Source organism: Takifugu rubripes, chromosome 20 (assembly GCF_901000725.2).
Source record: "Takifugu rubripes chromosome 20, fTakRub1.2, whole genome shotgun sequence".
Taxonomy (NCBI): domain Eukaryota; kingdom Metazoa; phylum Chordata; class Actinopteri; order Tetraodontiformes; family Tetraodontidae; genus Takifugu; species Takifugu rubripes.
The window spans coordinates 7,646,198-7,669,394 of NC_042304.1; the positions used below are offsets into that span (position 1 = coordinate 7,646,198).

The following is a 23,197-nucleotide window of genomic DNA, read 5'->3' on the forward strand; positions in this document are numbered from 1 at the left end:
ATGGATCCAGATGAAATAGCCACGTTTTCACAGGTAGACGGGTCTCTGATCCAGCACAAAAGCTGTGAGTTCTGAATCCTCCCAGTGGTGAAGGAAGAGCACCTCCACACAGGAGGTCTTTTTGCTGCATGAATACTGTCCCTGTTCGCCGGCGTTTTATCTCGGCGTGGATAACTTTCCGTCTTTATTGCCTTCTCTTTCCTCGAGTGCAGTAATGTTGCCAGTCGTCCCACTGTAATGTGGGGATGGCGACCAGGGAAACACAAAGCTCCTCTCTGTTGAAGTGTTGTAACGACTGAGCTCTGTGGTGTAAATCATTTCTTTCCATGACAAGTGAATGAACAGAGAAGGGGTGTCCCTATAGATACACACTAGCCTGAAAATGAAGGAAACCAACCATCTTCCTGCCCTGCTGAACTAACCTGACTGTACTTCCGTTACAGGTGAGCCGCGCAAGTTTGACCCCAACTTCCGAGGGCCCGTTCACAACAGGTACAGCGCCGTTCTACTTTCTGCTCATTACTTCTCATACTGCCATTAAAAAATCCATCTAAAATAATTAAATGTGTTTACTCTTTATACACCACAAGAACAACACTCACTCTTATTGATTTTACCTATTGTGTAATCATTTTGGCGTCCACGCATGGCCGGGGCTCCCATCGATCCGTCATTTGTCATGCGGCGTTAATAAAGATCTGGGCCGGACGGTGGCAGCTCGCTCCACTCCACCGCACAGATCGATGGAAATAAGTCAGGCTGGTGGCTGGAATCAGGCCGCGGACACACACTATTAACCAGAGAGCTCTCATGCAAACAGATGTGGACCTGTGGTTTAAATAAGCACATTAACTCATATTTGAGTTCCCAATACTATGAAGGACCTGCTCCCGGAGCCTCCTGTCTGACTGTTGGTGTAAAATATTAGCGCTGATGTGATGTGTGTTAATCTTCACCAAGAATTTGACACTGTGATGTGTAACGTGCTGCTGTAATGTTCTTCTAAGAGACCAAGCTTCTCCTCTCTAAAAAGATGTTTCTGTGTTGCAGCCCCTCCAGAACAAGCCATGCTTGTTGCCTCTTTTATGACTATCTTTGTCCTGAATTTTGACATTTAGCATGCTAACTGAGGCCTGTAGAGTCTGAGATGTACAGTAGCGCTTTGTTTTTTCTGCTACATTTTGGGTTACGTTGCTGAAACGTCCACTCTTTGGATGATTTGTAGCCATTGTGAATGTTTTCCACTTGTAAATATTTCCCATGAAATGACCATGTGAGTTCCCCCAGCACGACGGGCGGCCACACTGGTCGCACATTTGCTTTTTATGATCCTGTTAAACCTAAACCGGAAACCAGCCACAAAGAACCACTGGAATCTCAGCCGTTATATATCGGAGACCACACTTCCTGATGAAAAATTAACCCACATTTGGCCATCAGAAGTATTTGAAAGCGCTGCTGAATCTGCTGAAAGGCTCCAGTTAAACTGTTGAGCTTCTTGCATCAGAAAATGGGACGAAATGAAGTTTTCTTTCCGCAGCACAATAAGAAGCAGAATTTGCTATAAAGCCACATCCCCGGGGGTCTCACTGCAGGCTTTTCTTGATGATTTAGTCATTTTCAGAGATAATGTAAGCTCTTATCTCTTTTATGTTCAGTGTCAGTTTAGCAGGCTGCCGTGAAGGCATGTTGCAGTCTCCTGTGTCTCTTTATTCCTGCCTCTCCAGCCCATTTCACTGCTCCAGCTGGGTGAAGGCACCAAGGATACTTTGATGTTGCTGCAGCTCAGAGGCTCGTCTTAATGAGAAGTGGGAGTGAACCGACTCTGTGGTCATCTTGTTGTTTTTAATGCAGGCTCAATGCTTAAAAGAAGCAACCATGTCTGTAATTACACCGCGGTTCTCTGAAGATCAAGCAGACATGGATAAAAACTCTCCAGAAATAACCAGGGCCAGATGTTTCAACATGACTGATCCGTGTTCAGCTGCCTTGTGATTTAAGGAATTCTGTTTTGCTAAGATGAGCATTAAGGAGCTTTAAATGTCAGCCACAACACAGGGAGATCAATGCTATGTAACATACTCCGTGCTATTCCAGGTCAGTGCTTTCACCTTTGACAGCTGCCGACCAAACTTTGGTGGTGTTCTCACTGAGCTTCTGGCAGAGTTTTACCCTTTTATTTCTTTCCAAGGCTCCTGCCAGTACACTCAACAAACACGGCTTTGGATCTAAGTGTACGGCATCTGGGGAGATTCGGTGTTTGGGAGCATGTCCAGGTTGCAGTCCATGTGGATTTGTTTTTCGACTGGGTTTTTTTTTTTTTTTTTTTTGGGAGTGCATCCCTGCGATAAGAGAGCAGTGCGGAATTGTTTTCATTCCATCACTTTGTCAGCTCCCCTTCAACACTCAGACGGGCTTCAAAGGTAGCTTTGTGCTGCGTGCGCAACCGTGCTGCTGTGTTTGCTCTTTCGCTTAATAATGCAGAGTCGTCTATACGGCGGAGGCTGGAAACCAGGCATTTGCAGAGCTGTGGAGGAGAGCCAAGGTCGCTCTGAGACTGCTACCTCTCCCGTCCTGTTGTAGCCTTTAATCAGCTGTGAGTTGTGACTGAGCAGTGGCCAACACTGCTGACAGCTGAAGACCAGCCAGTGAACACGAAATCCTATGTTTTTTTAATGCGTAATGCGTAAAATTAAACGATTCTCCCCCACCTCCCGCACTGCACAACATGGATTGCACACGGCGTGGCAAGTTTTTCTGCCTTTATATTCAGTCAGTGTGAGACTGTAGCTGTCAGCCAGCAGAGCGCTGCCCATTTTAGCCTCCTTTGTTTCTCTGTTATCTTCCCAAAATAATTGCTTTCCGTGCTGAAAGTGGCGCCGACATTCCCGGTGCTTGATAGGAGTCAGGAGTGCTTCAGCATCCTTTCTTATAACAGTTATCCGCTCCTCCAGCCTTCTATTATTGACTGGGGGGGGCTTCTCCCTGAACAGATTATAGGGCAGTTATATTGTTATAGCCATAATCCACCAGGTGGTTTGCAGGTCTACGCAAACTGGATGCAGGTTCATATTAGAATGGTGCTAATCACATTCTTTACTGTGAAATTATTAGCATTAACGGCCCTTTTGGGACCATAAATAGCAGCATTCACACCATTAAGCTGAGCAGAATCCCAGGGGCTGAAGGGTTGGATGCAGGAGGGTTTGACCTTGTAACCACGCTTGAGTTGAAAGTACAGTGATGAAATACGGTCAGGGCTCTGTCTCGCTCATTTACGTATACAAAAGACCTGATGAGGCTGCCTTTTGAATGGCAACACCAAGCACAATGGGTTGACGCCTGGTTTGGGCGGGTGCAGCCCTGTGTGAATAGTATAGTTTTCAAAGGGAGCTGAGACGGCTCCTCTCACAGGAAGAAAGCTTGTTACTGGAGACAGTGAGTAGTGAAGAGATCTACTTGAAAGCAGCAGAATGAGGCTACTGGTGAGACTGCGTCAGTCTTCAAATAGCTGCCTGGTGCCTGTGGGACGGTTGACTCTGGGGGGTGGGATTCGGGGGCTCATTAGAAAGTCGGCAGAACTTCACCGCCGTCTCTCATCTAAACATCTCACCTGTCTTACAGCACGATGGCTGACAAGCAGGTTTGCTTTTCTGCTCCAGATGAGACGCCTTTGGGGCGTATTTTAGTCCTCACATTGCTAAAAAAAAAATGAAGCACTAAACAAGCCTAATATCCCTCTGCCATATTGGTTTCTCCACGCCAAAACAACTCTAATTTCCACACTTTGTCGCCCCCCCAGGAGCTGCACGGATGTGGTGTGCTGCATCATTTTCATCGTCGTCATCCTCGGCTACGTTGCTCTGGGAACTGTCGGTGAGTGTGAACCATTGCAGCCGATTACATCACGCGTAACGCCGCGCAGGCGGGCCCGTGAAGGAGAGTAGCGCGATATCCGGGTGGAATTGTGTCCTGCGAGCGCGAGCCTTTCGCTCCTCCTGCGTGTGCCAGATTGTTCGCAGCCACAATCTTTCACTGGTGGAGAGCTGAGAAGCGGTAATAATACGCCGCAAACAAAATAAAGCTTCTCTCCACAGGATCTTCAATCTGTTTTTGTTTTCCCTCATGTGATTTATATTTTTAATCTGACGGTTAAAAGTAGGTTTTCTGAGGAAGTGGGAATTCTGTCACGCGCAGCTCCACTCCGGTGGAGATAATCTCAAGAGTCTTACTGTTTTGATGTCTCCGACTGGATGACCAGTCATTCCCCGCGGCTCCCATCTCATTCAAATTTTCTTCCAGCCATTTGGGTTCATTCAAGTGCGGCGGAGTGTCCACTTTGTCTGGCCGACAGAGGACACGCAGTCCTGTAAATCTTTTCCCATCACCTCTCCTTTTATGTTCAGCGTTTGTCCTTTTCCGCTCTCCCTTCAAGTTCTCTCCTCTGAATTCATTTTCCGGGTTCTATTTTCCACTTTTGCCTCTCTCTTTGACTCGTGGACCACTTCACAATCCATCACTAATTAAGGTAACTCCGGTCCCGGCGCTCTCACCAGAGCCGTCCCTCGTTGACAGTGGAGTCACGTCTCCATCTGGCCATGACACACAGGAAGGACCTCCAACTCCCAGTAATTTAAAAAGAGCAGGAGCTGTGACAGGCCGATAAGTTTTGACTCAAAACGCTCGCTGGAATGTCAGCAATCACACGGGAACGTGTTATTTCTGCTAATTTTCCTCACGTCAAAGAGCGACGGGCTGCTGTTTCAAATGAACCAAGGTTTTCTCGGCAGGGGGAAAGGTCTCGACACCACGTTGTTTGGGCATGTAAACGGAAATTAAAGGATTTTCAGCGCTGCCGATGCTCTCATCAAGAGAAACGGGAGCACACAAACGAAAGAGGATTGTTCTGCTGTTTTGTGTTGCCTTTTGATTGCAGGTTGCGTTAATTGTGTTCGTCTAGACTAGACGGGCAGCCTGCGTGTGTCACTTAGAGCCACCAAGAGTCTGAAATGGGGATAATGGTGTGATGGCTCTGAGGACACAAGCTAGCGCCACACACTAATCTGCTGTCTTTTGCTTCCAGCCTGGATCCACGGTGACCCCAGGAAGGTCGTTTATCCAACCGACAGCCACGGTCAATTCTGTGGCCAGCAGAACACCCCCAATGCGTGAGTGCATGAGTAGCTTCAGTAGTTTCACTACCGTTTAAAATATGCTGTATTTATATTTAGAAAGGTTTCTATCTCTCAGCGACTCCCTCTATAATCTCTCTCATTGCTCGTTTCCACAGAAACAAAGCCATATTATTCTACTTCAACATGTTGAAATGTGCCAATCCTGCAGTTTTAATTAACCTCCAGTGCCCTACAACCCAGGTGAGAGAGAGAGCGCCGCCCTCTCTTGACTCTTGCTCCCCACATTTGCTCCACGCTTGATTATGCGAGATTGACGGGCTTTCTCGTTAAGACGGTGCTTTGCCTCCCACAGTTGTGCGTCTCCAAGTGCCCTGACAGATTTTCAACTCTCCTCGATGCCTGGAATACCAAAAACTGGGAATATTACAAACAGTTCTGCAAACCAGGATTCAGGATGGGCCGGAAGGTGAGAAACGGCAGACGAGGCGGAAACGATTTCCCCGACTGTTGCGTCAGAGACAGTTTTAGAGAGGGAGTCGGACACAGGACAGGTTGCAAGCTTCCATCGCCAGACCTCGGCAGTCTGTCTGAGTGTCCGGATGGAAGCGAGCAGGCTGTGCACTGATGCACATCACAGCCCAGCTCAGTGACAGTGACGTTGGCACCGTGTGTGTGTGTGTGTGTGTGTGTGTGTGTGTGTGTGTGTGTGTGTGTGTGTGTGTGTGTGTGTGTGTGTGTGTGTGTGTGTGTGTGTGAGACCCAGAGTGTGAGGTGGTGTGTGGGAGCATCCACAGCTCGTTCTTATCGTCAGAACGGAACGTTTGATTTCCCTTCCCACACGCATCACATGGCCCTTTTTTGGTTTTCCATCCAAGGAGGCCGGGATCAATTTTACATAACAACATTGATCGATCTGCTTTAGAATGACGCCGTTTCCCTAAAGAAGAACCAATGGACGTCTTTTGATGTGATTCTCGCTGAGATGTTCGACATTTTAATGAAAGTTGGTGGAACTTGTTGTCCTTCTCTTTCAGTCGATTGCAGAGGTGATCAGAGACGAAGACTGCCCGTCTATGATCGTGCCAAGCAGACCTTGTATGTAAAGCTATGCTAACCATGCAAGCTTTTGGCGGAGCAGAGACGTAAAAATGATCTAATGTGCGTTGCAGTTGTTCAGCGTTGCTTCCCCGATTTCATAACAAGAAATGGGATTTTAACGGTTGCCAATCAGACCATCTTCAAAGACGGACACAATAACGAGCGGAGCGTTAGCGACCTCAAAGACGCTGCCAAGTAAGATCTGTTTCACTGCCGATTTGACTTTTATACATATGTTTTGTTGATACCGGGTCGAGTTCTGAAAGGAGAACAGCTGTAAACGTTGGATCCCGTCTGGCATTGGCTGCCTCTTTTTTAAAAAAAAATGTTTATGCTGTCAATAGGGCGGCCAGTTCCCCACCCAGAGACTCCAGGACAAATATTACAGGGTAGGACCGGTGTGGGCCTGACACTGATCTGTCACTGACGCCCAAGAATGTGCCCAAGCACATTCGTTTGCATGATGATTGCATGAAATTGCAGCTTACGCACAAGTTTGAGGGGAACAAACTCGCAGCAGCTGCTTCCCAGATTTTAACCTGTGGAGGGGCTGAGATTAGAGAGAAATCATGTAAAGGCTGCTTTATTCTAGTAAAACCACATTTGACGTAGAGCTTTCGTCAGCGGCTTCTTTCTCTAATCAGAGATGACGTGCTTATTTCTTTTCTTTTCTCTGAAGTGAGAAAAAGGCTCCAACATTAAAACCCTTTTCCCAAATTATGTTGAAATTGGGGAAGCATTGTGGGTAATGAATGCAAGAACTGGCGGTGTTACATAAAATAAAATGTCAGACGTTCACCATAGCTCAAACATTCTACTATTCTAACTAATCAGGGTATTTACAATGATACATAACATAAACAATGTCCTTTTTCTTCACTGCTACTCAGCGGAGTCAAAAGGTGCCTTTGTCTAGTTCAACTCTGTCTCAAAGCAGCTTTTTTGTGGACCGACTGTCCTACTTAAGCTCTCAGAGTTTCACAAAGTCTCCCTGTTGCTCCATTTGCGGAAGCAAATGCAAATTAAAACTGAGTCATACATCTTTTTTAACATTAACCTAAAAACATCAAGTCATCTACTAGTGTGGTGCCCAATAAGATAGTGCTGTGGCGCCCCCTGGTGGTCGTCATGGGTGAATAGATGGAGGTTTTGCGGTGCTTGTGTGATCCGGACCAGTAGAGTTCCTCAGATGCGTTTTCATTGTTTTGTTTGTTCCAGAGACGTAGTCTTATTCTCTTTCCTTCCTCTGTCATTAAGCCGTTTTTCTGGACAGCCATCAGGGTGAGATGACATTTAGCTGAGTCATTCTGGGGCGCACAGCAGCTTTCAAAATAAGAATAACACAATAATACGAAGCAACGTCACTGACCTGCTTTGATGACGTGTTGTCTCCATCAGTAATGAGTCTTCCCCTGTATTGAATAATAACAATAAAATCTATTAATGTCCCTCCCCTGGTTTTTCCCTTTTTTGTGCAGCGTTGCTTATTAGTACTTTAACTTAGTTCTGCTGCTTATTTTTTACCTGCATATGTTTTAAACTGTCATGACTGTGTTTTATTTGACAGTAAAGTTGAAAAGGTCTAAATATTTATGGAAATAAGCTACTAATGCAGGCAGAACCCCCCCATCCGCGAGATGACCTGTCTTTAACCCCCCTTCGCCTCTCTTCACTCGTTGTGTTCTCTCGTTATCCCTTCAGAGGCATCGCCAACCTGCTCAACGCCAATGAGGTTGGAATGAAGATCTTTGAGGATTACGCCAACTCCTGGGACTGGATTCTCGTGTAAGCGTGGCTTCGGCCTGATTTTAGCTTTGATCTCCTGTGTTGCTGGAGCTCCTCCTGCTCTGGGCTCCACTCAGCAGAGCTGAGACCCAGTGGTGTGTTTGTGCTGCTGCAGTGCTCTGGTGATAACCATGCTGGTCAGCCTGCTCTTCATCCTGCTGCTGCGCTACACCGCCGACGTGCTCTTCTGGCTCCTCATCTTCGGGGTCATCACAGCTATTGGCTACGGTGAGAGCCCCCCCCCAATCCCCTGAACAATTTAGCATCACAGCAAAGGGAGACAGGTTTGATGGTGTCTGTCGCTGCGTCCCTCCTGCAGGTATCTGGCACTGTTTCTGGGAGTACAGGAGCCTGAGTGGGAAGCCCGGCGCTAATGTCACCATCTCTGACATCGGCTTCCACACAGACTTCAGCGTCTACCTGCAGCTCAGCCAGACATGGCTCATCTTCAGTGCGTGGCCACTTCAACACCTATTGTCTGTGCTTAACACCCATTTTTATTCACGCTGACTGATTTTTACGTGTCTGCTTTGCAGTGATCGCTCTTTCTGTGGCGGAAGCCGTCATCCTGGTGATACTGATATTCCTGAGAACAAGACTGCGCATTGCTATTGCCCTGCTGAAGGAAGGCAGCAAGTCAGTGTCCATCATTTGTGTCACCATTTGTGTGTTGGAGCTAAAAAAATATCTGCTCTTTCCTGTTTTCAGGGCCATCGGCTACATCATGTCCACTCTCTTCTACCCCATCATCACCTTTGTTCTTCTGGCCATCTGCATCTCTTATTGGGCCGTCACAGCCATGTATCCTCCTGTCTGCATTCTAAAGATAATACACAGAGAAATGTAAAGATATAACTTTAACTGGTTTGACTCCAGCTTCCTGGCATCGTCCGGTAGCGCCATCTACAAGGTCACTCCAGCTGATGACAAGTGCATGTATGCTAACATCACGTGCAATCCAAATGTTAGTACACGGCTTTAAAAAAAACGCTCTTTTAATAAATCTGATCACGAGCGGTTAACTTTGCTACGACGCCAGTGTAACAAATGTCTAATGTCTTTGTTTGTTTTTTTAGACTTTTAGCCAGACCAATGTTACCAAAGTGTGTCCCGGCTCACAGTGCATGTTCGCCTTCTACGGGGGGGAGAGCGTTTACCATCGCTATATCCTGGTGCTCCATCTCTGCAACTTGTTTGTGTTTCTCTGGCTGGTCAACTTTACCATCGCGCTGGGCCAGTGCACCCTGGCTGGGGCCTTTGCTTCCTATTACTGGGCCCTGAAGAAGCCAAACGACATCCCCGCCTGCCCGCTCTACTCCTCTTTTAGCAGAGCCATACGGTATGAACGCGCTGCGCCACTAGGTGGCACTATTGCAGCACCAAACATTTCCCCTCTCATGTATCAGACCCGTGTGTCCATAGTTTCCTGTGGTTCTTTCACAGTTACCACACTGGTTCTCTTGCTTTTGGTTCCCTGATCCTGTCTCTGGTGCAGATGATCCGAATTGTTCTGGAATATTTGGACCACAAGTTAAAAGGTAAGGTGTGACATTTTAAAGAGAAGAGGCAAAAACAGCCCTGCTGACCTTATTGTGTATTGAAAGTCAGTGTTGTTTGATTGACAGGCGCTCACAACGCCTGCTCTCGATTCCTGCTCTGCTGCCTCAAATGCTGCTTCTGGTGCCTGGAACACTTCATCAGGTTCATAAACAGGAATGCGTACATTATGGTGAGTTCAGGAACAACCGTTTCTCTGAAGTGATGCTGTTGGTTTGGCACCGATCATCTCTTCCTCCCTCCTCACAAACAGATAGCAATATACGGAAAGAACTTCTGCACCTCGTCCAAGGACGCCTTCTTCCTCCTGATGAGGAATGTTATTCGGTAAATCACCGGTTGGCTTTAAAAAAATCTGTTTTTAAAAAAAAGCGGAATTTGTGTCTGAACCCCTCCCGGATGGGTGGTTCCTCTGCCTCTGTCCTGTAGGGTGGCTGTGTTGGATAAGGTGACGGACTTTTTGCTGTTCCTGGGAAAACTGCTGATTTCGGGAAGCGTTGGTGGGTTTCTTCCAGCGAACACGATCTGTAACTTAAACGTAAAGAAAACAGAATCGGGACGATACATCGGGCTGAGTAGGAAGCCGATCACGAGTCGCACCGTGGCGGCTGTGGCTTTGCATTACTGGTGCAGAATGATTAAATATGGCTGCAGGAGCTACAGAAGGTTTAGTGCTATTCGTGCTGTAGTATTTCCACTTCCTGCTACTTAACTCTTTAAAAGTGCATCTGCTCGCTCTCACTCTGCTCCCCTTTGGTTCCAGGCGTGCTCGCATTTTTCTTCTTCACACATAAAATACCGATCATCCGAGAGGAGCTGCCGACCCTAAATTACATCTGGGTCCCCCTTCTGGTAAGGATAAGTCATTAAATCATGAGACCGGCGGAGCAGGGGTCATTTTCCACAAGATTTAGCCGAACTATTAACACGCAGAAGGTTCCGTCGGTGCATTTAGGGAGGCTGCTTGTGTTTTTTGTTGTTTTTACTGCGGAGGAAGTCCTGAGTTTCAGCGTGACTAATGTGACTATCGTGATCTGTGTTTTCAGACGGTGATTTTAGGATCTTACATGATCGCACATGGGTTTTTTAACGTCTACTCCATGTGCGTGGACACGTTGTTCCTGTGTTTCTGTGAGTACGACCTTGCGTTACCTCCCACGTCTTGGGTCTCTTCAGACACCTCTGCGCTTCCTCTGAATGTCTCGCTCCAACTAACTCTCACTAACTAAGCTCTTGAATCTTGCACGGCTCATTAAACCTGCTCTCTCTGTACTAAGTTTGTCCTTTCTCCTCCCGTCCCGGTGCTCTGTGCGTGGTCCGCTCTGTCTGCTCCTCCTGTGCTGGGTCCAGGTGAAGACCTGGAGAGGAACGACGGCTCTTCCTCCAGGCCCTACTTCATGTCTGCCGGCCTGCACAAGATCCTGCGCAGAGGGGAGGAGGGTGCTAAATTATGCAGCGCCTCCTGAGCGATGCTTTGACTGAACTACTGACTCTTTCTCTCACTTCTCCATATCTGCTGTAAATGCGGGCACCTGGTCTGGATGTTTGAGAGCGAGCACTGCAGGGCTATCTATCAAAACCGGCTGCATCTTGTTCCGGCCTGGGCGTGAAATGGCACTTCACAGAAAAGGCATCGAGGACTAGAAAAACAAAATACCTGTTTACTTCCTGTCTTGAGCCAACTCAGATATTTGCCTTTTTCTGCTACGCCCTTGTTCTTTTTTTCTTTCTTTTTTTCTTTTCTCTCTGTATTTTCTGACCTCTGCCTTACTGAGAGGGTACGTGTCAACTCGCAGGACGGATGCACAGGCTCAGCTGAAGATGAGCATTTTTACACACAGACACACAAGGACTTTAACATGTACAGAGGCCGCAGATGAACTATGCCGTCGTTCATCCCCACCGACAGTGGTGGACCTATGAGGCACCCTCTTGTCGCACTTTGGTCTTCTAGTGTAAAAGTGTATGCACTTTCACATGTGAGGAAGGACCCCCTGGTCTCTTTCTTCTGTCTAGCATGATTCTTTTTGCTGGTTGTTGATGTTTATCATCAGTTTTATACGAGTCCACTAAATTAAAACAAGTACATCGATCCACCGGTGTGTTACCTGCACACTCGCCAAAACAAAGCTGTCTTATTTTACTTTTTTTTTCCTCTTTCTTTTAGACTTTTCTATTTTGCTAATCAGACACAAACTTTAGCGAACATGGAACAGAACCCGATGGTTTGCGGGAAAGTTCTGAGCGCTGAATCCACTAGTTTATGTGCCTAGTTGTGAGAACATTTGAGAACATTGTTATCTTCTTCTGTGGTTTTAGACCTTAACACCAGGAACTTTTTGCGATACCGTTTTTAAAAGGATGTCAAAGCCATTTTTGGTAACTTTTTTTATTGGATGGTTCCAGTGTAGTGCTGTTTTAATACAGATTACAATACAATTGTCTGTAGGTTACTCTTTGTTCTTTTTGTACAGAACTTTTCTATCAGTCCAATCCAACAGAAATGTGAACCTTTTTTTCAATAAAGATAAATGGTGTAAGTACTGTCCGGTGCATTTTCACCTGAGTGATTAACCCCCTGCTACTGCTGCCTCCTAGTGTGGGATCTGGAAGTCAACAACGGCTCTCTGGAACGGCCCTTCTACATGAGCAAAAGCTTGGCCAGGATCCTGAACAAGAGGAATGCCAAGAAGCCGAGCAGGAAATAGAGGAAAGTGGAAGGAGAAGAGAGACCGAAGCTCGGTATGAGCCAGCGTGTGCAGCAGTATTCAAAAGCGTTTAACACTACTGTATAAAGTGTTATGACCATTACCTTCACAACAATGTTACTCAACTCGGATATTTTAAAAATCCTTTCCATTTCATATGAAGTTTTAATAGGGACTGTTTTTGCATATACTCTGGCAGCCAGGCAACAAACGCAGGTTTTACTGGGACCAAGTGCTGCCCTCTCTTGTAGTTACCAGTGTTGTCCACTTGGTGGTGCTATTGCTCACAATGCTGTTCTGAGTGAACCAACGGTGAGCTGATAGCTGGTCTGCCACTAGTGTCATTACAGATGTTACCTTTAAACTGTCTCACATTGAGAAGCAGTCATGTGATCCACTCGTTGAAGTGACTTTTTTAATTGCCACTGAGTGTTTTATGGCATCAAGCTTATAGTTCACCTTTTAAAATGCTTAAGACTTTTTTATTAGTAGAAAATTTATAATAAGCAACTGAGTGACGGAGGGTTTTTTCTTAGATTTTAGAGTATATACACTATACAGGATGTAAAACGCTTTATGCCACATGCAGCCAAATGCACTTCTCTGCTTAATGGGGATGCTGTCTTGACAGCTTTGAGAAGTTTATGCAGTGATATATTTTTTCCACCATTTTATCATCCATTGTCAGCAAAGCATTGTACTTCTGTGTAAGCTTAGGATTAAATAAGGGTTTTTTAGGGTCATTTATTGATCCTCTGGGGCTGGACCCTCTATATTCCTTAGTGGAATTATTTTGCTGCAGTTTCTGTGCAGTTATGATGTAAAAGATCATTATTACCGTAAATGTCACAGGGTGTTTTTTTGTTTTTTGGTTGTTTTTTTTCTACCCGTCCTGATGAATGATAGCAGCTCCAGACTTTTCATTCTGCCCCCATATGAGCAGTGCATGCTCCAACTCATCCAACAAACACGTTTAGAAAACACAAAGCGGTTAAAAAGGGAGCGAAACGGTGCGTGCAGGCCAAAGTGGGTGTTACTCATACGGCACGTCAGCCTTCATCTTTTTCTGTGCTCTGTTTTTATGTGCAGGCAGTTCAGTTTACGTGACAGCTGATAAATGTGGATAAAACAGTTTCAATTCTTCCTCCTCCCTTCTAAGCCTGGAAATTAGATTCCTTTGGTCAGCCGCACAACAAGTGCACACACGTAAAACCAGCGCGTCAATTTTGGTCTCCAACTTCAACAGAAACGCAGCTCTAACGTGTTTTCGAACTGTGCAGACATGCCCCTCGTATATTTATTTATTTATTTGTACGCAGTTATCTTGCATTTATAGGGGATGCATGTTTTTAAGAGAATGCACCAAATGTCTTTTTTGTATTTTTTATATATTCACGAGCAGATCGAAGGTGTCGGATGCGTACAGAAAGAGAAAAAGACTGCTCCCATCACAGTTTTGTGAAAGTAGACATTTATTGAACAGACTTACACGTACGACGAATAAATAAAATTGCAATACTCGGAACACAAAACGATTTCAAGTTCACCTTCATAACGAGTGGACACTTTTGGGCCTGGTTGTTTTCCGCTCGGGTTCGCGCTGTCAAACTGTGCCGCCACAAACGACATTTCTATGAGGTATACACGGGGCGCTCCGTCAGAACCACAGAACAAAAGGAGTGCAGGGCAGAACGGGGGACAAAGTCACCGAAAATGCACTCGAGGGTGCCAAAATGTGCAGAGAAACGTCCAAATGCCCCCTACCCCACCCCACGCCACCCCAGAGTGAGAACTATTCACTGTGCAGGGCAATAATGGAGCATCTGAGGTGTGTGTGTGAGTGAGAGAGAGAGAGAGAGAGAGAGAGCAGCTCAAACATGGATGGAGGGGGTGAACTGTGGGCACAGTCAGGACTTCTGATGGACATCAGTTCATTTCTGCTGGCAGCACTCACGCGCCTACAAGCCTTCCTATGTTGCTTCTCTACATATTTTTGACAAATATGTCCCCTGTTTTCTTTGTTTAATGCTGATATGTAAACCACGAAGGACAACAATAAAAAATAAAAGCAAAAGTAGATGAAATAGCCGTGATGTTTGTGATCTTTCTATGATTTAACAGTTCATTCCAGCAATAAAGTGAATATGAGACTTTCTCCACTATTCAGAGCTGCACAGTAAATCTCTCAAAGGGCCAGTTCACCCCAGGAACCCTCATGGGGGGGGGGTGACACACCTCCCTGGTGCTGGGTTTGTAGAGCTCCAGCCAGATTCAGCACAATTCAAGAAAAAGATTTGATCTTTAGTTTGAACGTGGCTTTATTCAGCTCCGCCGCTCCGGCATCGGAGAGGACGGGGCTGGAAGCGGCAGCCTGTCTTCAACGTCCCCGCTCTGCAGTCAGACTGAATCTGGCTACAGCTCGGTGGGGGGGTGGGGGGGGGGGGGGGGTAGCAGCTGAACAATCCCTTCAACACGACACGTAGTGAAAAGGCTGGGGCTCACTGTCTATAAAGGAGTGCAGGGCAGAAAGCATTGATCCCTCCGGGCCTCCGTACACGGTGTACTGCAGCTCCTCGGGGGTCGGGGGCTGCTGGGACAGGCGGCTGGGCTGCAGTGAGGTCATGGGAGCACTGGAGGTGTGGTTGGGGCTGACGTGCTTCTTGTGACGAGCTCGGCAGTTCTGGAACCAGACCTGGAGAGGAAGCTTTACCTGTCAGTTGCTAAACGGTGAGAAGTTGAACTTGTTAACATATTTCCTGCGGCCGAGCGATCCCGAATCCACCCCGAGGTCTGTTTGAGCTCCTGTCAGCATCTCCAACAGTACAAATGATGTCATTAATTAGACAGAATCATTCCAGATCAACATTGCCGCGCACGTTTGTTTGCCCTGGCTCGTGCACACTTCCTCCAGTCTGTTTCCTGCCAAGTTAAACTCCCCCCAGGTTAAGCGGAAGATTCGAACATAGCATAATTTAGCTGCTATATAATTTGTTAATGAACTGAGCTCTGATCAGCCTCCTGAACATTTCCCCTCTAAAGTAACCTTTTATTTAAAAAAAAAAGAAATGTAGACACTTGACCAGCTGAAGCGGTATTTTATAATGTGGTAAAAATCAGTTTAATGTAAATAAAGATGTGCAGCGGCTGAATAAGACGAGTTCTGTCCTTCCAAATATGTGTGAGCTGTTGGGCCAGCAGAGTAGAACATTCTGACCTGTATGACTCTCCGGCTGAGGCCCGTCTGCTCCGCCAGCTTCTGCAGCGTCTGAGCGTCGGGGTTGTTGTCCTGAGCAAACTGAGCCTGCATCACCTGCAGGTAGAGGCAGGAAAAACCTACTAAACAAATTAAATGACTCGTTCAAATTCATCTGCATGTTTTATCTTTTTTTTTTTTTTGGTCCCCTATGGTGACATTACATTTATTTTAAAATAACCAATCATAAATGATCAGATTTTACTTGGCCGGCCTTTAAATAATAAGACTCCATTTTATTATCTGTAACCTTCCCTCTCTATTAAAGGGTGAATAAAATAAAGACGGAGCAAGGAGTAAAAGGGTTAAGCAATAATTTGGCTTTTTCTTCCAGCCCAGTCTATAATTAAACAATTGACTTTGTTCCCTGCAGCTTAATGGCTTAAGATGATGATGATGATGATGATGATAGGGATGAAGGTTAACCTGCAGCTGGTCAGCAGTGAAGCTGGTCCGGGCTCTCTTGGAGGGTTTTGGCTGGTTAATCTCCTGTTCAGTGGGCACGGCCCCCTCCATGTTCACGCTGTTTCCTGCAGCAACGCCACAATTCTCACATTAAAACAGAAATACAAATTCATTTGATTATTTCTCTGTGTAAAATGTACTTTTCAGCCCTTCAGGGTATCTGTTTCTGCTTTTAATAACTTCAAGATTTTTGGCAGCATCAATTTTAATTTTTTTTTCCAAAAAAACGTTTTTTTTGAGTCGCTTTAAGGGGAAACCTGCAGCCACTTCTGCTTTGATGCGGCCTGCCCACCTTTCTCCACCGCCCGCTTGAGGTTGTCCAGCATGCAGTCGTAGTGAACCCGGCAGAGCACCTTCTCCTCCACCAGAGCGAACTCCTCCCCGGTGGACAGCTGCCTCTTGCAGGAGAAGCAGGCGAAGCAGGCCAGGTGATAGACGTTCCCCTTGGCCCTGCGGACCCAGTCCGTGGAGTGGATGTTCCGGCCGCAGCACGCACACCAGGTGCCGTACCTCCTGCAGAAGAGCCCAGCGTCACTTTCAATCCCTCAGTTCAAATTTGTGAGTTAAAGAGGAACCGTGAGTCCAAAAGATTCTGTGAGGAACAATTGATTAATGGTGCGTTTACTGACCGCCACCTGAATACGAACATTTTTATTTTCAAATACTATATTTGCCGTGATAATCAGAAATAAGCGGGCGCACTATTTTTTTTTAAAAAAAACTATCTTAGTTTGAAAAATCTTTTATTTTTGTTCTGCGCAAAAAATAGTTGTCATAAGGTTGTTACAAAATTCGTTTAACAAACCGATTCCTGCGGAGCTCTTCAATTTGTTCAAGAGCTTCAGGATTTTCAACAATTGCTGTGTTGAAAATGAGAAGAGAGGCCGAGTTACATTTAATAATATTACATACCGAAAGTAGTCCATTTTGCAGAAAACTTCCTTTTCTTTTATGTAGCAGCTTGTGTGGCTGCCGAGCGAGGTATGACAGACGCTGCACGAGAGGCACCGCACATGCCAGCACAGGTCGTTAACCTACAGCAGAGACGGAGAAACAAATCATAAAAACCTACAATTCCGAAGCATAAATCACCCGGCATCAAATCCGCCCTGCGACAGAAAACACCGCGCAATAAAAACCACCCGGCCGTGATTTACCTTCAATAAATATTTATCCACGATTTCTTCGCCGCAGTTCGCGCACACGGCCCGTCCCATCAGGGGCGCGGACGCCATCGCCTGCAGGGACGACGAGTCCTCATCCAGAACCTCCACCGACGCGCCCTGCGGGGATCAGACCAGCGGTTAGACAATTACGCACAGGAACGCGTTCGCGCCAGGACTCCGGCGGCCCGCGGCGCTGGTGCTCGTGCTGCTGAAAACTTTCCATTAAAATATTCCCGTTTTTCCGGCCTGACAGATCGTGCCAATATTTCGACAAGCAAAACACAACCAATAAGTGGGGAAAAGTTTGGTTGGACGCAATCGGCTGCCGCGTTCACGGTCTCATCTAAAAAATCGTTCATCGCCCAACCCGGCCTCAAAGTTTAGGCATATCTACCGTTGCGTCCCCGCCGTACCCCCCCAACAGCTCTGCGTCTCCTTTGCAGTCTTCGCACATGATGCAGAGGTCACAGCTCCCGTCCGCGACTGTGGCCCGAAACCGCGCCCGCGCACCATCCCATAAATATCATGCCGCTCTCTTTTCACCATGACAACGCGCGGCGATTACCGAAATGACATTTAAAAGAGAGGGGTAGTCATTACTTGCGCAAACAGACAGCACTTGAGCCGCTGCTTGTCCCGCATTACCATTACCAGATCTGCATGCGGGAGCCGGCGATTGCGCGCGCGCCCAGGCGCGAGCCGAGCACGCCACTTTCACGTGTCAATCAGCGGGCCGGCGCGAGGCCTTCTGGGGGGGGGGGGTTAATAGCAGCAATTAAAAGAAAAGGTGGCTCCGCTCCTCCGCCAACGACTAACTCAAAAGGTGAAGAGGTCTCATTAACTACTTGAGTTTTAATTGCAGAATTCCAAGAGCCGCAATTTTCTTCGACATTTCTGCAAATTGTGAAAATACTCAGCTGTCAGCGCGCGGACGGACGCATTTAAAGGCCTCACTTAGGTTTTATTGGCGGCGCATTACTGGCTGAAGTTCTGTCCTCCGGCCCCCCGGCCCCCCCGGCCCCAGCCGGACCCCGCCGGGGTAGGTTTTGGCACCCACCTCGTTGCTGGACGCCACAGATCCGTTGTCGTCCTCGCTGCCGGGGCAACAGTCGCCTTTTCCTTCACTCTTCCAGCGCATGGTGGTGTCGGGGCAGCGCGCCTCTGCTCGCCGTAAGTGATGGAACTCTTAAATTCCCCTCCTGGAAGGCTCCGCTTGGATTTGATGCGCTGTTTGCAGAGGGAGGATCATAATATTTCTGCCCCCTCCACCCACCACCCACCTTCCTGTAGCCGCGCCTCCTCCCTGCAACACAAACTGGGCTGGAAAAAGCATTCTTGAATTAGATTTCCATTTGGTCAGATCATCCTAAAAACAGCCCTCTGTCTTTGTCTAGGCTGTCCTGACACACTTGTTAGGATTTGTCTAAAATAAAAATGAGATTGAGTCATTTACTTTCAGTTTGTGAGTCACTAATTTAAAGAAAGAAAGAACCCACACGTTTAGGAAATGTAGCATTGTGAATTTACATGAAAGGCACAAAAAGCAGTAACACAATAATATAAATTATAAAAATCAATTGACTCATTCTTTGTTTGAAAATAATCTAATATCTGATTTTACTATAAATGTTTTCTTATTTTTCAAACTGCTTAAAAGAACTAAGAACATTTATTTTGTTTTAAGCATTTTAGGAATTAGAGCTAATTCTGCTGGTATAAAGGTGCCACAACAGAAATATTTAGTCGTTTATAAATCTGCATAATTAGCTGTAAAACGCTTGAAATTTAAATTTGTGGTTAAATGTGCGGCCTTTAACACAGACAGAGAGATTATTTAAGATGGTTTGAGTTTTAACTTCATGGCTTTAACATATCTGTTGATTTCACGGGAACATGCTAATTATTACATGCTAACTGTGACGATGGGATCGGATGAGGAGTCGGTGTTGGCGTGTTTTACCATGAAAACAAATTTCAGAGTCAGGATGTCGAGTTAAAGACGATTGAAAAGGATCAAAGGTGACCTCTGACATTCTGATCCACCTCAGCAGCAGGATGCAGATGGTTCCGTGTGCTGAACACCAACTTTCTTCTCCCTCTTGTTTTTTCATAATCAGTATTATTTTCAGTTACTCAGTCAACCAAATCCCCCATGCAAGTCATCTCTCTCTCTCTCTCTCTCACACACACACACACACACGAACACACACACATTTTTTCATTCTTATGGAATAACAATCTGACCTGCACCAGCATGAGTCTGGCTCCGTATCTCGCCATCACAGAGGGATAAAGGAGTTAGCGTGCCTCCATCCACATTTGTCCTGTTCCACCCGCTGCCGATAAATGTTTGATTTCTTCTTTCTTTTTTTAAGATCAGATAACGGATCTCAGGCGTTGCAGGCTGCACACACACACACACACACACACACACACACACACACACACACACACACACACAGACACTTTCAGCCATGAGACAACCGCTCTCTGTCAGAGTTCTGAGCCCCCCCTCCCAAAAAAAAAAAATCCCCAGAACCTCCAACGATGCGCTCAGGTGGTTTTGGTGGGGGGGGTTGATATGACGGGTATCTGGGCCAAGCATCTGGCGTGGCGTTCCTGATGCGACCGCAGATGTTGGGAAGGGCGGGCACGGGGAAATGTAACAGTTGCATGTTTTCCACCCGTCGTGGGTGACTTGGTAAATGTTTTGGGACGCCTTGGACCAGACCAAAACAACGGCCTCGCCTGTCAACCTGTTCTGTTGCCGCGTCGCCTCCACATCCGTCTCAACGGCGTTTTCCAAGGTGCCTAATGCACATTCGGCAAAAGCTGCTACCTGAGTCTGATATCTGGGATGATTAATCACCGTTTATTATGTGGAGAAAGCAGCCGTATTAGCCTGTTGGTGCTAAAGGTCAAGTGTCAGGTCCAGAGATATCGCAAAAACTAAAGTTGTTTACGAAGAGGCAGCAAAGTTTCTCTAAATAAACGCTGCAAAAACTGGTTGATTTCCTGGCGTTTCTGCGTCTGAAGTGCTTTTATTTTGTAGGAACCGGCTTGTTCCCATGATTGTGGAGGTGGCGGAGTCTGACGAGTGATGAGCCTTTGACCCTGGTGAACTTCAGCAGCCCTCTCCTAATTTCTGCCACTTCCACACCGACCCTTTGCTTCAACGGGGGGGGGGGGGGGGGGGGGGGGGGGGCACCTACCCGTTTACTTCATTGAAATCAGGCAGAATTGGAGCAGTTTACAATTGGCACGGGGAGCTTTTTTGGCGTGACCTTTTCTCCTTGCTCTAAATGGGTACTCGTTGAATGTGTGTGGGGGGGGGGGGGCTGAAGGAGTGGAGAGACTGGGGGGGGGGTAGAGTGGGGGCCGATGGGTGGAAATCACAGCGGTGAAAATGGCAGTTGCGGTGAAAGAAGGGCCTGATTGCATTGGGACAGCGCGCCGGAGGGAGCAGCCTGTTCAGCCCAATCAGAGCTGCACAGGGCAGAAAAAAAGTGCTCTTATCAGCCAGTAATGACCCACTTGACAATCACACAGGCACAAAACGGCTCTATTTAACGCTGATTGCAAATCCCGGCCCCCCCATCTCAGAGCTGCATGACTCCCCAGCACTTCCCCGCCACCTCCCAGCTCAGAGCCGAGAGCCGTCGCTGAATGGAATTTATAATCACCCCTCCTCTGTTTCTACACTAATTGTTATTTTAAGACTTGAGTTGTGTATTAAGCATTTAGCGCCGCTGAACCGGCGGCCTTGATTACAGTGTTTATTGTGAGCGTTAATGGCGTCTCCATCCCAGCCGCGGCGGCCCGACGTGGCGACTGCTGCAGCAGGTAGCGGCCGCGTCTACCTGCCGCCGACACGTGATGATTAACCCCCGAACACGTTCGGCCCCGCTGATTAATGCAGCACTCTGACAATCAATGAGCGTTTCAGTCCAGTCTTTGGACGAGATGGTCTCCGAAAACGTACTTTTTTCAATATTCGTTCCCGCCGCAGAAGCAGGCGTCTGACGCTTCGCTGCTCTAGACCCAGGATCCTTCTCCTGAAGGTCAAAGGTCAGAACAGCCCAGCACCAGCATCATCCTGTCCAGCACAGCAGTGACGGGGGAAATATCCCAGAAACTTCACCATAATTGTCTAATAAACATAAACAAAAGACATTAGGGGTGTTGTGACAGTATTTATGATGACAGTAGATCCATTTACCAAAATTCCTGATTACTCAGTAATACTAAAATGTTTAAGCAGTTCCACATAGTTAAACATTTATTCTGTGGAAAACTTCCTCGCATTTTTTAGTCAGTTTGTTTTATAAATATTAAGAACAGCTCAATACCAAAACACAGGACACCATATATAGAATAATTTGGGCTAATATAAGTAATAATAAGACCGATAAGTTTACCAGTAAAGATTCCTTCCACACTGTCATCGTGATGACAGACTTTATGATCAACCAGGAGATCAGTGGTTTTACAATCTGATGGTTTTTCCAGTGGCTTTACCTTCTTTATGTATTTACCTAGTATTGAATCAAATTGCGCCCCCTATAGGTAGAGGTAGAACACGGAGGCTCGGCAAAGAAAGAAACCACTATTATTAGCGAGTGTTGATCTTGATGGTCTTGGTTGGGGGGGGGGAAATGTCATTATAATTTATCCTAATGGTAAATATGGGGAATTCTTTGTGAATTATTTTTTCTTTAAGCTTGATTAGACAGAAATGTGAAACCTTTCTTGTACATTTGGGAACAGGCAGATTAAATGTTCCATCATTTTGAACCTCTCAACTATAAAACTATTATCAGCATTATAAACAATTTAGTTATACAATTCATCCTTTTTTATCCCAGAAATGTTCGTTATTCCCACAAGATGGCGCTAAAGGACCTTCCTGCGAGCTCATCCGGCTCACGCAAACTCATTAACTGAGGCGAAACCTTCAACTTCAGTCACAGCAGAGCTGCATCATTGTGCAACAGTCACGATGAGTATTAAAGCTTCTTCTTGGATGAGACAAATGTGTCCAAGCTCATATTAGCTGTGGTTAAACAAAGTATTAATCTTCAATAATCTGTGAATTAACAAGCAAATTATTTGGAAAAAAATAGAATAAACAGGATCTGTGTCATCTCAGCTGTTTCAATTGTCACTTGGGAATCAAAATTCGGTTTTATCCAAAGCCGTGAGTTTCTACTGTCAGTGTCAGGGCAGCTTTTGGGTCAAAGAGCTCAGATTTGATGAGCTGGGAACAGAAAGACATCAGCCACATACGACAAAGTTCCCTAAATTCAGATACTCAGAGACCCGTCCGCAGCAGTGACCTCTGCTCTGTTGTCTTTTGGCCTCTCCTGACGAGACCCTGTCCTGACGAGACCCTGTCCTGACGAGACCCTGTCCTGACGAGACCCTGTCCTGACGAGACCCTCTCCTGACGAGACCCTGTCCTGACGAGACCCTGTCCTGACGAGACCCTGTCCTGACGAGACCCTGTCTGACTGGGCCACTGTCACGCCTGATGAAGACGGGCCGTTGGCACCTTGGCCCGCTGAAGCTGTGATTGTCTCCGAGGATGGCGCCGGTCCGGAGGCCCTTTAGAACTACTGGCTGGTGGCTTTGCTCTGCTGACAGGCCTGACCTTGGATAAAGGTCAACCTGGCGTGTGTCGAGGGCAGCGCATGACTCCTTGGGTTAATGTTGATCATTTACAAATGTTGCCACAGCAACAGTAAAATAGCTCAAATCCAAGAAGGCTTGAGCAGTTTTACTTGAACCCACCGGAGCTGTTTAAGAAATCCCACCGTAGAAACGTCCCAAAAGAGACACAAACAGGTAGTTTTGCCACTTTAACTCCTGGCGTTTTGTTCTCAGTGCTGCCGCGCGCGACACCAACGCCGCTCCGCTGCTGCTGACACCGCATGTAAGGAAAAACCGGTGCCGTTGTGCTGCATCGTCACGTGATCTCCCATGGCAACCAGTGAGTGTCATCAGCGCAGCTCCGGGGGAAGTGAAGCGCAG

General features: G+C 46.7%; 2 protein-coding genes across 5 annotated transcripts; one reads left to right on the plus strand and one right to left on the minus strand.

Annotated features, from left to right (window-relative positions):
- Positions 1-12,119, plus strand: slc44a5b (solute carrier family 44 member 5b). Its single transcript, XM_029828387.1, has 23 exons — positions 1-64; positions 444-492; positions 3,803-3,876; positions 5,084-5,168; positions 5,291-5,375; positions 5,488-5,601; positions 6,170-6,230; positions 6,305-6,428; positions 6,578-6,622; positions 7,935-8,018; positions 8,134-8,246; positions 8,338-8,469; positions 8,555-8,654; positions 8,727-8,819; positions 8,895-8,982; positions 9,095-9,357; positions 9,462-9,556; positions 9,644-9,747; positions 9,829-9,902; positions 10,005-10,075; positions 10,339-10,427; positions 10,622-10,706; positions 10,926-12,119. The coding sequence occupies exons 1-23, from the start codon at positions 1-3 to the stop codon at positions 11,039-11,041; spliced, it is 2,208 nt and encodes a 735-aa protein (XP_029684247.1). The 3' UTR covers positions 11,042-12,119.
- A 1,614-nt stretch (positions 12,120-13,733) lies between these two features.
- Positions 13,734-18,378, minus strand: LOC101077737 (LIM/homeobox protein Lhx8). 4 transcript variants are annotated; one of them, XM_003974033.3, is made up of 7 exons: positions 18,225-18,378; positions 17,159-17,284; positions 16,914-17,035; positions 16,294-16,514; positions 15,963-16,066; positions 15,498-15,593; positions 13,734-14,975 (listed from the first exon to the last, which is right to left on the minus strand). In XM_003974033.3, exons 1-7 carry the CDS (start codon positions 18,303-18,305, stop codon positions 14,751-14,753), a joined length of 975 nt encoding a protein of 324 aa, XP_003974082.1. In that variant the 5' UTR covers positions 18,306-18,378; the 3' UTR covers positions 13,734-14,750. The 4 variants fall into 4 exon arrangements, with proteins under 4 accessions (XP_003974082.1, XP_029684187.1, XP_011612924.1 ...); XM_029828327.1 differs by lacking the exon at positions 18,225-18,378 and adding an exon at positions 17,768-17,885; XM_011614622.2 differs by lacking the exon at positions 18,225-18,378 and adding an exon at positions 17,562-17,745.
- Between the last annotated feature and the right edge of the window lie 4,819 nt (positions 18,379-23,197).

Bases quoted from the DNA above. Each gene is read 5' to 3' on its own strand.
- slc44a5b (XM_029828387.1), top strand. From the start codon at position 1: ATGGATCCAGATGAAATAGCCACGTTTTCACAGGTAGACGGGTCTCTG. The intron at 10,428-10,621 runs GTAAGGATAAGT...CTGTGTTTTCAG, and splicing joins ACATCTGGGTCCCCCTTCTG to ACGGTGATTTTAGGATCTTA. The intron at 10,707-10,925 runs GTGAGTACGACC...TGCTGGGTCCAG, and splicing joins CACGTTGTTCCTGTGTTTCT to GTGAAGACCTGGAGAGGAAC.
- LOC101077737 (XM_003974033.3), bottom strand. From the start codon at position 18,305: ATGCGCTGGAAGAGTGAAGGAAAAGGCGACTGTTGCCCCGGCAGCGAG. The intron at 16,515-16,913 runs GTATGTAATATT...GCTCTTCTGCAG, and splicing joins TGCAAAATGGACTACTTTCG to GAGGTACGGCACCTGGTGTG. The intron at 15,594-15,962 runs GTTAACCTTCAT...CTCTACCTGCAG, and splicing joins TCACTGCTGACCAGCTGCAG to GTGATGCAGGCTCAGTTTGC.